A 15,025-nucleotide genomic window follows, 5' to 3' on the forward strand; every position below is an offset into this window, starting at 1 on the left:
AATTATATCTCAATAAAGCTTTTTTTTAAAAAAAAAAGAGCTGCATAATTCAAGTCAACAAATATTTAATTCACTATAGTTGGTAAATTGTGTCTTGTATCACATTTTCCCATTCCATCTGTGAACTTTCCACAATTCCTTATGTACACTGAATTAGTGGTCTCCTTCCCAGTTCCTTTAAACACTGTCAGTATCTAGTATGTGACCCATTAGATTGTCCTTAAACATCAAGGTCAAGTTGTCTTTCCTGAATTCTAAAAATCTTGACCAAACTCACTCTAAGACATACAGTTCTGTTCTTAAATAATGCGATTCACAAAATGATAATCAGAACTTCCTTGCCAACTAGGTATTTCTTGATTCAATGATTGCTCAGAACTGGATTTTTCTTCCTACTTCATTGGTTTCTGTAACACTGGGTTTTCGAAATCCTGTTAAAACCTGTGATTTTTTGCCTGAGAGAAAAAGAAAAATAGTTTAGATTGCATTATGACAACTGTAATAGCTAATATTTATTGCACACTTAGCTTGCACCAGGCAGCTACGTGAGCACTTTACATGTTAACTCATTTTAATCTTCACAACCTGTAAGATAAAGTATTATTATTTCTATTTTACTGATGAGGCACAAAGATGTTAAATAACTTGGCCAAAGTCACACACCTACTAAGTAGTGGAACAGAAATTCTAAACCTAGTGGCCCAGTTCCAACACCTATACAGAGAAAGGTCAGCCATGGGTCACTGAATTAATCCTTTTCCCATTTCACGAGTTATTAATACTTAATCCAGAGATATTTATGGAGTCCAATTAGATGTTGAGTGTTGAGGATAAAAACAAACAAAACAAAAACAAGACAGGGCTCCCGTTCTGGTATACTATTTAATGTGAGAGATAAACATACCATCAAGTAACAAAAATACAACGTAGTAAGCCTGTATCATAAGGTCCAAAGTCTAACCAGAGTGAAGCTGTAGAGGAGATCCAGCTGAAGATCTGAAGAAGGAGATGAGGAAGGATGAGGAAAGATGGTGCTGACAGGTTCACATTTCTTCCAGACAAAAGAAACAGCGCGTGCAAAAGCAAAGTGGTGGGAAAGAACAGCGTTCTGGAATGGCCTTCGTGTGACAGTATCAGAAGGGGCTGGTGAAAGTAGAGAACAGGTTGTGAGGGGCCTTTTATATTATGCTAGAGTTTGGAATAAAGAATACCAAAGAGTATGGCTATACGCAATCCTATTTGCATTTTGAGACGATAACTAAGGATTCTGATGGAGGACGATAGAGACAATAAAACAGGGATGCCAGGTAGGAGGCTGTTGGAACAACTGACAAGAGATTTTCAAAAAGAAGCAAATTAAATATCTGCAATTTATTTCTCTTTCAGGTGTATAAGCCATATGTGGTCCCAGGACCATGTATAGCAGCACTGCCCAACAAATATAAAGTAAGTCACATACACGTGTATGTAATTTTAAATTTTATACCAGTCACATTAAAACAAGTACAAGAAACACGTAAAATTAATTTTGGTAATAGATTTTATTTAACCATATCATTTCAACATGAAATCAATATAAAAATATTTTGAAATATTTTACAAACTTCTTTTAAGTTTTCAAAACCCAGTGTGAAGTTTGTACCTAAATGCTTTTCAATTTGGATGCTCAATTTGCCTTGAAACCACTAGATCTGCATTGAGATTGCATAAAATTTACAATTGAAAAAAGTAAACTCTGATATCCAAGTTCTTCCAAATACACTTAACTGTTGCCCAACATTTGAATTGAATGCCAGTTTTAAAATTTAAATTTAAATTGATTCCATTGAAAAAGTAAAAGTTAAACTTCACAATCACACCAGCTGTATTTCAATTGCTCAGTAGCCACATATGGCCAGTGGCTACCATTTCGGACAGCACAGATAAAAGCACTAAGGCACAATGAACTCACCAAACACTCCTGCTTGGCTTATAGCAGCTGCTCACTAAATATGTTTGTGACTATCAGAGAGCACAGGGTTTTAAAAGTGAAGAATTACTAATTCTAAACCAACGGCACATAACACAGTGTATAGGAGCAGAAGGTTCTTCTTGAGTCGAGAAGGAATAAACGTTCAGTGCATTATTCTTAATGGCTAAGTTATTTTAAAGAGCATTGTTCTTTAGACCAATTCTTTGTTCAGCTCATACAGAAGATGTAAACAATGATTGGAATCATTCTTTGTTATGAGTGTACCTAAGAAAGAACAAAACACCCACACACAAAAAGTCCCATCATAGAACTTTAACCCATAAAATAATAGGTCGGGAAACAAACGCTGTGCCTTGAATAACAGTGCAAGAAATTGCTCACACACCCTGGGCAGGAGGAAAATCGTCTCCCGCCCTCTGCTGTCAGCTGCCTAGTACTGCATGGCTCCATCGGATCCAAACTGCATTCACAGTGATGATTGATTGATCCAGAGAGGCTTTCCGCAGCACTGAGGAATTCACTACATGGTGACTATGCTTTCCTTCCTAAGGCTTATTTGTGAGCAGATTAACCATTCTAACACCTGAACAGGGAAGGCCAGAATTCTGGGTCTATGTGCGTTGGTTTTTCTGACTGGGAAATGGAGAAGATCTCTTTCCCACCCTACTAAACTAGTCACAAAACTAGTGAAGGAGTGTGTACAGAGTCCTGTAATATTTAAAGGTGCGGAACGGATTTGACAAAGCCAGTGTGAAATACAGCACATTATTACATTGGTATGGCAGGTAATTCAACAAGTACCATGACGCGAGCGGGAAGAGAGGTAGGGAGAGGTGGGGACCGGGACAGACTGCAGGGTAAATGACAGTTCTGAAAGTGCAGCATCCTGAGCCGGGAGAGATGCAGGCCGAGGCACTGCCACCAGATCTATCCACGGACTTTTCAGAATTAAGGCATTTCAAATGTCATGCAAAATCATATTTTCAAAAGTCAGGAAACATTCTGTAGACTAAACAGATCAAGTCGCAGACCCCTAGTTTGCAATCTCCAAATGCACAGTTACAGAAGCTGAAAATAAGGAGCAACTCCAGACACAGTTAAAGTGAAAGCCAAAGTAAAATTAAAATAAAAGCTAAGTGAAGGACAGTGATTTTGAAGAAAGGATAATATAAACTAGATCACGAGCAAAAAAGAATAAAATCACTGCTGGGATCAGATGCAATCTAGGTCACTTTACATCCATATCAGGAATAAGGTAGATTCAATAGAATACGTACCCATAAAAACCAGGTAAAGGCCTTCTATTCAAAACTATATCTGGATTACATCTCCTAAAACACACTCCCACTACAAAACACCTGAAAATAATGAGTACAATTTTTCAAAACACCTTTTAAACTCATAGCTGAGCTAGCAAGAAAGTAAATTCCTAGAAGCCAAAAATGAAATGAAAACTTAAGGGGGGCTACTGAGATAGCTGCCAAGGGTCTAGAGGTTTTAGTAGGTGTTTGGGGGGCAAGCCAAGGCTCTCCTGAGGCAGTCTTCTTGTTGTCCCCCAAGTAAAATTCTCTCCTTCTTTACCAATAGGAGTTTTAGCTGGACCCCTTGTGAACACTATTACCATACACAAATGGAAGGGAGGGACAGAGGGAGGAGAGAGAGGAAGAAAGGGAAAGAGTCTGACAAAGAAAACTTGCCTGTGGTTGCTTTGGCTCTCTCAAGTGAAAGAAAATTCTGCTCTGAGAATTCATTACTCTGACTCTCAGGAGGGGCTATGGTTTCAATTCACACTACATATGTGGATTAAAAAACTCCGAGTGCAATGCTATCTTAAAGTAGACCTGGGTTGGTAGCGTTCTCAACTGCCTGACAGAAGCAAATGCAAATCCCCTCTGGAGGAACACATCTTCAGCCTCAGAATTCTCAAAGATAAATTCCTATCAAAGATGAGCTCACAAGTAAAAATCACAAACACACAAGGAGAAAGACAAAGGGGCAAAAGCCAGCAGGAAAATCAAATAAGACCCTATTGACTTTAGATATTGGACTTATCATGACAAAATAAGTATGTTAAAAAATGCTTAAAGAAAAAGTATAAGTATAGAACAAGAGATTATCAAAAAGTGACCGGGCATAATTTTTAAACAGCCAATTAGAACTCCTAAAAAAAAAAAAAAAAAAAAGGAAATTTAAAATTAAAAGAATTTCCAACAAAATTACCATAAAAAGATTTAAAAATTTAAAAGATGGCCTGAAACCACAATGACAATAAGAATATGAAAAACCGGTAATAGCAATGAAATTTTAGAAACTGGAATTGAAAAGTGACTTAGCCTATCAAGAAAGCTAAATTCTAAACTTATAGGGGGGACAGTGGGACTGAGAACAAAATTGACCCAAAGTGTAAAGAGGTGACAATTATCACTTTGAAATAGAGAGAAAAGGTAGACCTGCTTTTGTAACAAATCTTATAGAAATATTTGATTCTTTAAACTGTCTTGTGTAATTCTGATTAAAAATAAGAATGAAAACAATTCTCTATTTTCAAGAGTAATAAACTCACAGGACTAATAAAGCCAATAAGAGGGGCAAAATATCAATATACAAAAGTATATAAAATATATATTTAAATACTTAGGTTATCAAAAACAGGAATGACTTTCAATTTTATTTATACATACATAGGATTATTTAAATTATATCTGTACATACACACACACACACACACACACACACACACACCACTGGATCAACCTACATCAGGAGTCTAAAAGTGGTAGTTTTTAGGAATTTCTCAATAGATTATCTTAAAAGATACAATCATTACATCTAACAAGGGCTCAGTCTAGAAGGTCCAGTTAAAGGTTAGTTTATCTCAGTTTTCAAAGTGGCACCTGTGGACATATAGTTCACCAAGATGAGAACTTGTCGTTCATGTTGTTTAGAGTTGGTGCCCTTGAAACAAGTCATCACGTCTATCTATGAGAAAAAAAATTCTTCAAAGAAATGAAAACAATTTCATTGGCCCCAGTGATTTAACTTTTCTTCTGCCTTCTCAATATTTAACGATACAGAAGGCATTAGAATTAAATCTGAAAATGACATTGAGCTGAAAGCAGGATCATTTAATAAAGATGGCATTTTATTTCAAAAAGGTTTTACTAGAATGACACGTGGGATGTTGGAATTTGAGTCTTGGCATCACTATTTTAATACCTGTATAACTCTGGGCAAATGACTTTGCTTCTCCCCTCATCTGTAAAAGAGAAATGGTCACATCACCTACCTCAAAGTGACCGCAGTGATCAAAAACTTAACAACTCTCAAAGTGTGACCAGTTCAAAGTCCACGCACCTGACCTTCAAAAGGCCAAAACTCAAAACGTCAGAATTTGGAGTAAGGAAAGGTTTATTGATCAAAAAGGCCACAACCAAGATGGGGACCTAATCCTCAACACCATCTCAAAAGAATCGAGTTCAGGCTTCTTTTAGGTCAAGGGAAGGGGAATTGGGAGGAGCTGTTTGCAAAACTCAAGCACAAGCAGGATTCCTCTAATGATGAGCGAGTCGATATGTCAGACAAAGCGGGAGCTATGAGCCTGAAGGCCACGGGCACAAGGCAAGCTGGACCAAGATGGAGTCGGAGAGGCCGAGCATTTCACTCTGCTACAATTGCCCCCTTTTGTTGTTCATTCCTCAATCTCCAGGTTCAATTAAGAGGGAGGGTCAGCTTTTAAGATGGAGTCAGATCTGTCTGTCCATTGTGCCCCTCTCATCGGGCTCTTACAATCTCACACGCCCACCTCTTCCGCGAAGTTCCCTAAGCCTTAGAGGGGGCATTCTGGGTGTTCAATTTGCAAGCAGAGACCACAGCAATGGAAGAAGCAGCAGCAGCCCAGGATACCTGTATCCTAATATGAGACAAAGAATAAAGAGTAACTTTTGTGATTATGTCCTCCAGGACCCGAACCATGATGAGTTGGCCACTGTACTCGTATAAACACTTCCTTGTTCAGCCGACAAGTAATCTAGAGCAACCTGCTGTCTAGACAACGACCCATGTCAAGGACTGTTGGTGTCTTAGAGCCTGGGCAGTAGAATGCACCAAACGGCTGACTATAGGGGTTAAATTCCATACCATCAGTATTTGACAAAATTTACGGAAACAAAGGAAAAACAAAGGTTAATGATCAGAGCAAACTATAAGCCAGTTTCTAAGTTTTTAGGCTGGAAGCTCCTTCTGTAGTTTGAAATGTCTCTGATGACGTCATCAGGTGCTCAGGTAAACTCTGTGTGGCCTACACAGCATCACTCACTGAGCTTGTTTAAGCATGAGCTAATGTACCAACCGCTCTGAAATGTATTATCACGTCGTCCAGCTACAGTTTGCAATTGCAAGGTTCAGGAAAAGGGCAGCTTTAGTGCTTAATGATTCCAAGTCACTGGAAGAATTCAGGATTCAGTCCAGTTTACAAGTAGAAAACAAAACTTAAGGCAATGGACAGCACTAGAATCTAATATCCACAAAGGTATACTATAGTTCCTTTTGAAATATAATTTTCTAAAATCAAGCCCATTTTCACCAAAGATAGCCAAATTAAGACTAATTTATCTGCAACACAAGTCTTCTTTCAATAGACTTGGCCTGATTGTGTAAGTCCAGGAAGAATAGTTATTAACCATAGGTACCACCTGCTTTGGTGGAATTTTCCTAAAATCTTCACATTGAATTTTAAAAGGCCTGTCGAGGCCAGAAAATCCAAGGCAAGGACGTGCCACCAGACTCCGCCTGGGTGAGTTCCTCTCTTCCTGAGGTCCCCAGTGCATCCTGAGGTTCTTTCCTCTCAGTACAGCAAGTGCAGCGGCATTATCTCCATCAGGTAACACGTGTGCAGCCTGCGGGTTCTGTACAGGCAGGCGGTGAGCGTCAGGTGACGGTGCCAGGTCATGTGCGATGTGGAGTGGCTGCACCACGCTGAGCGGCCTGAGTGCTCTCGGTGTCGGTTCCCATCCACAGAACGTCTGAGCCCAGACTTCTTCTCCTGGATCAACAGGGGCCGCTTTAGCTGGCCGGGAAACGCCTCTCTCTCTCTGCAAGACGTATCCTATCCAACCTGGGGGAAGTTGCCAGACCAACCCCCATTCCAATGTCCCCTCCCCTGGTTCAGTATCTTGAGGAGCCCTGAACAGCAGCTGACGCTGGCCGTTTACCAGCCCTGGTGCCAAGGCATCAGGCTGGAGCCTTTGCCAGACATGCCCAGAGGAACTTCCCTTGTAGCAGCTCCTCAGCCTCGGCCAGGAGCCAGCCCTATACTGACGTCAGCGTAATTTGTTCTTCTAACTGCCTCGGCAATAACCTTTGCCCTCCTGTGCAAGGTGGAGGATTGATAAAGAGCCCCAGATGCGGGTTAGGAGCATAAATCTAGGGGCTCAGGGAATGGAACTGCTTTGTACCTAACTGCACAGGTGCCCACGTGCCCGCTTGGCACTGCTGTCCTGTATTAACTAGTACTCTCATGCCCTGGTCTCCTGCTCTCCAGCAACACTTGGCCAGTGAATAGACACCGCCCTGTTCAGCTGGAAAATAACCCAAAGCAATTCAATGATCTAATACAGCTTTGGCCAGAGAGACTATAAGGCCTCCTTTGGAGATGCTATGGCTTGAACAGTCTCATTGGCTATTACTCTTCAAGTTACTGAATGATTTCTAATCACATATTCATGAGCTCCCACTCCTTACCAGGGCGATAAGGTCCTGGCAAACGCTGGCTAAAAACCATCTTCCTGATAGCAAGGTAGATAGTCAGAATACTGGAGAGCGTCCCTTTTGAGCTGGTTGGGAAAATTTAAAGGAAGCTAATTGAATATTATATGTACAAAGGAGATGGTGTAAGGCAGGTGGAGTATTAGAAATATAGACAAGGAAAGTGAAGACAAAGATGCACGGAAGTGAGTTGCGCTTGTGCATTACTTATCTTTTGTTAGTTGTCTTCTAAACAGTAACTTGAGATCTGTTAGGGGTGTGCATGTGTATTCCGACTTTTGGGGAGTATCTCTGGCTGGAACAGGAGCACGTCTCCTTCTGCTTTCTGGAGGCCTTCTGAATGAATTTGTGTCAGCAGTGGAGCCCTCCTGGGTGTTCTTAAGAGGAGCTGGATCAATTTAACAGAGGAACGGATTATTAAAAGAACCCGGTAGGGCCTCACCCACTTGGGCTCAAGCTGATCACCAGGATGGTTGTTCTTCCATGATTTTAATAATAACCAATCTCTGGGGCTGACGCGATGGGAAGGTATATCAATCAGTTACATCTGCCTGCTAGAAGCAAACTCATGAGTAGTTATTAAAGACAGACCTCAGGACTGACTGTAAATGACAAAAACTTAAGATGGCATGGTTATAGATCTGATTATAACATAACTGACAAAGGAATGTGCTTTTCTCTGAAACATAACACTTCCACATACCAAATGAAAATGTTGTATCAGGACATTGTAGATTCTAGAGATTATTTGTTTAAGTCCAGTAAGAATAGGAAATAACCATATAGACACCTTTAAATCTGCTTTGCTGGAATTTTCCTAAAATCTTCAGACTGAATCTAAAAGGCCTCTTGAGGCCAGAAAAGCCAAGGCAAGGACTTGCCATCAGACTTCTCTAGAACATTCATTCAGTAATAAGAATATATGCATATAAATGCAACATAATTATTTATTTTGACAAAGTTTCCCATGTAATTTCAACACACCAAAATAAGCCTAATAGTTGAATATTTCTCCTTTGCAAGGAGAGAAAACTAATCTTTTGAGGTGTTCCCGGGGCTCTTCTGAAACACTTCAGTTACTCCCAGGTCAAAACTATATTTGTAATTTAAATTTTGGGAAGTTTGTCAAAATACATCAAGAACTTTAGACATTTGACTAAACAGGATCATAAGTCATTACAAGCAATACTTAATTATCCATGTAACCAAAGTGTACCTAAAAAATTTCAAACACAAATACAGAAGTTTACATAATTGTTAGCAAAGCTTAGTTCTTACTACTGAGGCGATTCAGTTTTCTTATGTAATCAAGGACGTGGTTACAGCAACATAAAACACAGAAAATTATTTTGACAAAACACAGAATCTTTGCTTTCCAGGCAGACAACATTTTTCACATTATCAGTAGCAGACCAAGAGCTCCAGAAACTGTCCTTTTTTAGCAGAAAGAAAAATCTAACTCTAATTCTGCATCAGCTTGCTTTTGATATTTAAAGTCACTTACTTGATTAAATTTATTTTAACTTAATAAGCTTGACCACACATAAAACTTCCTTTCTCAAGATTCTCATTTGGTAATTACTTAGAATACAAATAAATATCCATAATTTAATTTAGCTAACAAAACTTTCAAGTTCCAAGTTACCAAAGAGATTTAGAAAAAGCATTTTAAGTACACTTATACAATATAGTTATTGTTAAAGAGTTAACCTAAAAAAACTTGTAGAATAAGAGTATTATTTAATGCTGATTAGGATTCTAAAGATATGCCTACTTTACCAAACCAAACTCAAAACTAGATTTGATATCAAATATTTGCCCAGATCACGTGATTCTGAAAAGCGTTTGGGTTAGCTGTATTTTTGAGAATTCTTATATAAGCACTTGTTTAAGCCAGTTTAATATTCAGCTGTAGAAATATGTTATATATATATACATAAACCTACAGATAACCACAGACAGCTATCTCACAGCTTTCATTTTAAAACACTAGCTTTTGTGTCCCAGATACAATGCAAAACTCAGTATTTTGCTCAGAAGACCAAGTTTTGCATAGTGTAAGAATTCCTTTAAAGTCGTTTTAAAATTAATTTATAATCAATCATAGAATGCATTTCATCGTCTCCGCAGGCCTGAGACTCCTCTCCTTCCAGGGTGCCCCTTAAGGTAGGCTTATTGACAAACACAAACAACAGAAGCATGTGCACAATAAAGTCTGAAAGCTCAGAGGGTCAGGGTAGCTTCAAATCGCCTGAATTTAAAGTGGCAGATTTTCCTAAAGATGCTGGCATTGGGGCCTGAGCACACGATGCCAGCTGCCACATCAGGAGACGAAGGAGATGGAGAGGGAGAAGGAACCTCAGACATCATTTTACTTTTTACTTCCAAACCAATGGGGGAAGAAGCAGCCTCAGCTCGACACACAAATGATACACAAGCAAGACAATACATTGAGCACCTTCCTAACCAAGCCTGATACACTAGGCAAGTTACAAATTTCAAATTCAAATGGCCAAACAAATGAATGCATCTGAAACTGTTCACACACTGGGTATAAGTCCTACAACTATTACCCTCCCCAAAAGGGTACCCCAAACAAATGCAAAACAAATTGGCTCAGCCCAAGGGAAAAGCCCAAATGGAGGGGGAGTTCCCAGTTGTACGCGCTGGGACGACTTACCCTTACTTCCAAATTGAGCCCGTCCACTCGCAGAGACAACAAACAAAAGGGTAGAGTCTGACAATCCTTATCCTGCGCTCAGACGGAGGCCCCCCAAATGCAGATGGCTTTGTCCTGAGGGAGAGAAAGCCCAGATAGAGAGGAAGGATTCCGGGCTGTGCATGTGGGAACAACTTACTCCAGAAACAAAACCAAAGTCCAAAGAGGTTTCCTTATTCCAAACGAGCACCTGCCAGGGAAAGTCCCTCCTGAGTCCCCAAAGCAAAACGGCTTTGGCAGCTACTGGGGACTCACAGAGGGAAACTCCAGCTGGGGCTGGCCCGCCACGGCCACCGTCTCCTGGCTGGCTCGCCAAATTGCTACCGGTACAAAGTCTGTGTGCCCGATGCTTCAAAAGGCCCAAACTCAAAACAACAGAGTTTGGAGTAAGGAAAGATTTACAGATCAAGGCGACAAGGCAATGAGTGACCTAATCCTCAAATCCGTCTCAAGAATCGAGTTCAGGCTTCCTTTAGGTCAAGGGCAGGGGAACTGGGAGGGGCTGTTTTTGTCAAACTCGAGCACAAGCGGAATTCCTCTAATGATGAGCGAGTGGCTATGCCTGACAAAGCGGGAGCTATGAGCCTGAAGGCCATGGGCACAAGGCAAGCTGGACCAAGATGGAGTTGGAGAGGCCGAGCATTTCACCGTTACAAATGCACTCTATGAAGCGGTATGTGGGAAGTCTCCTTTCAGCTCTGCCACCAATTACAATCTGACCGTAGCCACCTAGCTGAATCTTTTAAAGACATCTTCCTACAGTTATAAAGTCTTAATGACATAATATGAAAGACTTTATAAACTGTAAAACGTAAAATGCCTTATTCTTTTTTCTTCCCATTGAGCTCTCACTCATTTCCAGAAGACATTTAGAAAGACTAGTACATTTTGGCAACATAATTAAATGTCTACATAATAAACACAAAACACCATAAACGGAGGTGAATAGATTAACTGCAAAGCATTTGCAATACCAGGAGTGCCAAAAAAATGTATACACGTGATTTGTATTCATCTTTTGTTATCGGTACATATTATTACAATTTTAATAGTTTTTTCCTTTCTTAAAATGTGTATACATTTTGTTGGCACCCTCTGTATATAAGACAAATTAATCTAAATATTAAGAATGTTTAAAGGCAACAAGAAATAGGCAAGATGACATAATTGTCATTAAAGCCACATGGATCCAGGGCTGATTTTAAATTGTTAGTTTTTCTAAACATCTCTATAGACTACATCCAAGAGCTCTGCAAATAATTAAGAAAAAAATGGCCAATACTCACATGAAAATGTTCAAATTCCCAAAGTAGTCCATAAAACTGGATACCATTTTCACTTATCCTACTGGAGTTATTTCTAATAGCAAAAAATATATAAAGTATCTAAGTACCAAGAGGAACTTGTTAAATAGAATGTGGACATATATGCTCTATACAGCTATTAAAAAGAATGAAGAAAAACAATATGAATCAAGATGAAAAGAAACCTAACAGAAACTTCCTCTGGAGAATGGCGGTATTAGTTGGTTTTAATTTTATCCCTTTATGTTGCTCAAATTCAGGATTATTTTTGATTAAGTAAATATGTAGTTCTTTCAATGCAAATGGTAAATACTTCATAAAAATAAATCCTATTCATAACTCATTGCTCAAAGCCACCAATTACAATAATTTTTTTATTCCCTCAAGTTGAATTAACGTCTCTGTGCTCTCAGGAATTTTAAGGGGCGGCCAGATGGCTCAGTTGATGGCTCTCAACAAGTTGCCGGTTCAATTCCCGCATGGGATGGTGGGCTGAGCCCCCTGCAACTAAAGATTGAAAAACGGCGACTGGACTGGGAGCTCAGCTGCGCCCTCCACAACTAGACTGAAGGACGAATTGGAGCTGATGGGCCCTGGAGAAACAGTCCCCCAATATTCCCCAACAAAATTTATCAAAAAATTTTTTTTCTTTGTATCTTTATCCTATCACTAAGAAATCCCATTTTGTACTTATTTGCATACAGTAAGAGTTAAAAGCCTAGACTACAGAAAGACAGCCTGGGTTTGAATTCTGGCCCATCCACTTAGTAGTTCAATGACCATTAAATGTTATTTAACTTCTCTGTGCCTGTTTTTTCATTTGTAAAAACAGGAATTGGTATCCAAGTCATAGGACTGCGGATTCAATGAGCTAATATATGGAAAGCTCTTAAGAAGAGGCGCTGGCTTCTTAGTACTCAATGTTAGCTAGTATTGAGTGTAGACAATATCCTACCCATGATTATATCCCCATGCTCCCACTGTGACTTGCACACAGCAAATATTAATAAATATTCACCAAACTAAATTGACTTGTTACCAGGGGATTCAAAGAGGGATGAGGATGACAAAAACAAGTCCTATGCAAGTTAAATCTACAGCCCACTATTCACCACGGTAACCTTTGAGCCTAGTAGGTTGTTTTAAAAAATTATTGACAGATTAGGTACTAGAGAAAAAGTACAAGAATGAATGAGTGGGAAAGGCAAAAAAACACTCTGGGCCATGAATTTTTCCAATAATCCCTACTTTCTTCTATCTGCTGCTGTGTGTTAGCACCGGAAGCTTGATGATTTCCATGGTTTTCTTGGGTCAGATGAGGTTCACCTGTCTATATCACAAGGATCTAGTCTCACTCAGTCTGAGCATACAATGCTTCTTTGGGTTACAGGAGAGTCAAGTAAGCCTTTCTGGAACGGCTTTCTTATGAAACTTAACAGTTTCTAAAGTTCAGAGGGCAGACCACCCTCCATGCTAGTTTTTTTCTATGAACCTCTTCATAGGGAAACCGTGGGAAAAGGTCAGATGGCTACTACACCAGGCTAGCCCTTGCTTCTTCAGTCTTTACATCATAGATATGATTATTCTCCCTCAAGTCCCATGGCCCTTTGTACTTACCTTACTTTGCCTTGACCTAGTCTATTATACACTTGTAAGTCACCCCATAATGACATTACCTTCAGTGCCTTTAAGAGGTTAGGCATGAAAATCAGTGTGTTACTCCTATATCACAGGAAAACCTCAGCTCCATGACTTAGCTATGTAATGTCAAGTAAATTGCTTGACCCTTCTGCTTTACTGAGTAATAGCAAGATTAAACAAGGTCAAGTTTACAAAGGTCTGGGTGTGGTGCCCAGAACAGACTACACACTCAATAAATGGTAGATACACTGATAGGCAAAGATGACTTTAGGAATGAGATTTAACTTAGGCCCTCCAGCTCAGACTTCCCAGCACATCGGCCCTGCGTTAGCGAGCCGCAGGGTTGTGTTCCCTCGTGAAGTGTGTTCTGAAAAGTGCAGGGCAGCCAGGCTTATTCACAGTGAGAGGGGCAAGGCATGGAAGAAGATGCCAAAGCATTGTCTTGTGACAGACCATTCCAACCCACGTATTTCACACACACACAAATCCCATTACAATATTTCTTAAGGCATTACTGAAATACCCTTGTGGCAAAAACTACTTGACATTAAATTGGACTGATTATATTATTACAAAAGAACAGTTAACCTATATTTATAATAATGTAAATGACCTTGTACCAACTACAGGATAAAAATTCACACTCAGAAATAAAACCAAGATGCTGTTAGGAAAAACAATTAGCCAAGAATCTAATAAACACTGTAAAACCTTGTTGAAGGAATAAAAATACCCAGTAAATGCATATACCATGCTGTATGTATTGGTGTATTGTCAATTCTCACCAGATCATAACATATTTTATTTGTATGTACCCAATGAAAATCCCAATAGGATTTTAAGAAAAATCAAACTTGACAAAATAGGTACTAAGTTCATCTTAGAGTAAGTGTCCTAGAATAGTCAACCCCACCCTCCCACACACATAAAACAAAACAAAAAAAGATAGGGCAGCTTTCCCTATCAGGTATCTAAATAAAGCATCCAGCTATAATAAGTAAAGCAGTAAATAACTAAAGCAGTATGTATTGGTGCAGGAATAGTAAATGCTTGCAAAGTGTCAGGGGCTTATGCTACCCAAATGCTTTAAAGTGGATTGTATTATTAATACAACCACCCATCTTTATTATCCCCCTTTCAGATGATGAAGCTGAGGTCTAGAAAAGAATTGTAACTTGTCCAAGATCATACAGGGTCAAGACAGCGGTCTGAACTCAGCTGATTCTAGAAATCCAACCTATCTCACAAGAAAACTATTAATAGCCATTATCTATAGAGATCCTACAAATCATTAAGAAAAAACTCCTAAATAACCTGGGTATAAAAATGGATAAAAGATATTAACATGCAATTACATTAACATGCAAGTGGATAATATACATGAAAAAGTTAAACGTCACAAGTATTTATTAAGATTGATAATATCAAGGGTTAGAGATTGCTGGGAAACGCACTCTCATAAACGCTGTAGATGTGTATATTTATATAGCACTTTTAGAAGGCACTCTGACATTAAAGCACAAAATTTGTATGCCTTTCAGCAACTTCTCTTCTATAATTAATCCCAAAGAAACATTAAACATAAGCACAAAGAAACATGTACAAGGATATTCACTGCAGCTTTTT

General features: G+C 39.2%; 1 protein-coding gene across 2 annotated transcripts in view; it reads right to left on the bottom strand.

Annotated features, from left to right (window-relative positions):
• Nucleotides 1-276: 276 nt before the first annotated feature.
• NUP58 (nucleoporin 58) overlaps nucleotides 277-15,025 on the bottom strand; it is a 51,888-nt gene continuing 37,139 nt past the window's right edge. The window contains exon 15 of one of the 2 annotated variants that reach the window (XM_019736447.3): nucleotides 277-455. In XM_019736447.3, the coding sequence (XP_019592006.2) occupies nucleotides 373-455 (83 nt within the window). In that variant the 3' untranslated portion in view covers nucleotides 277-372. Of the gene's footprint in view, nucleotides 456-5,362; nucleotides 8,124-15,025 lie in introns of those variants that run through there. The other variant, XM_019736445.3, reaches the window with a different exon arrangement.

This window comes from Rhinolophus sinicus, chromosome 16 (genome assembly GCF_057876585.1).
Source record: "Rhinolophus sinicus isolate RSI-liver-muscle chromosome 16, RSI-T2T, whole genome shotgun sequence".
NCBI classification, from domain to species: domain Eukaryota; kingdom Metazoa; phylum Chordata; class Mammalia; order Chiroptera; family Rhinolophidae; genus Rhinolophus; species Rhinolophus sinicus.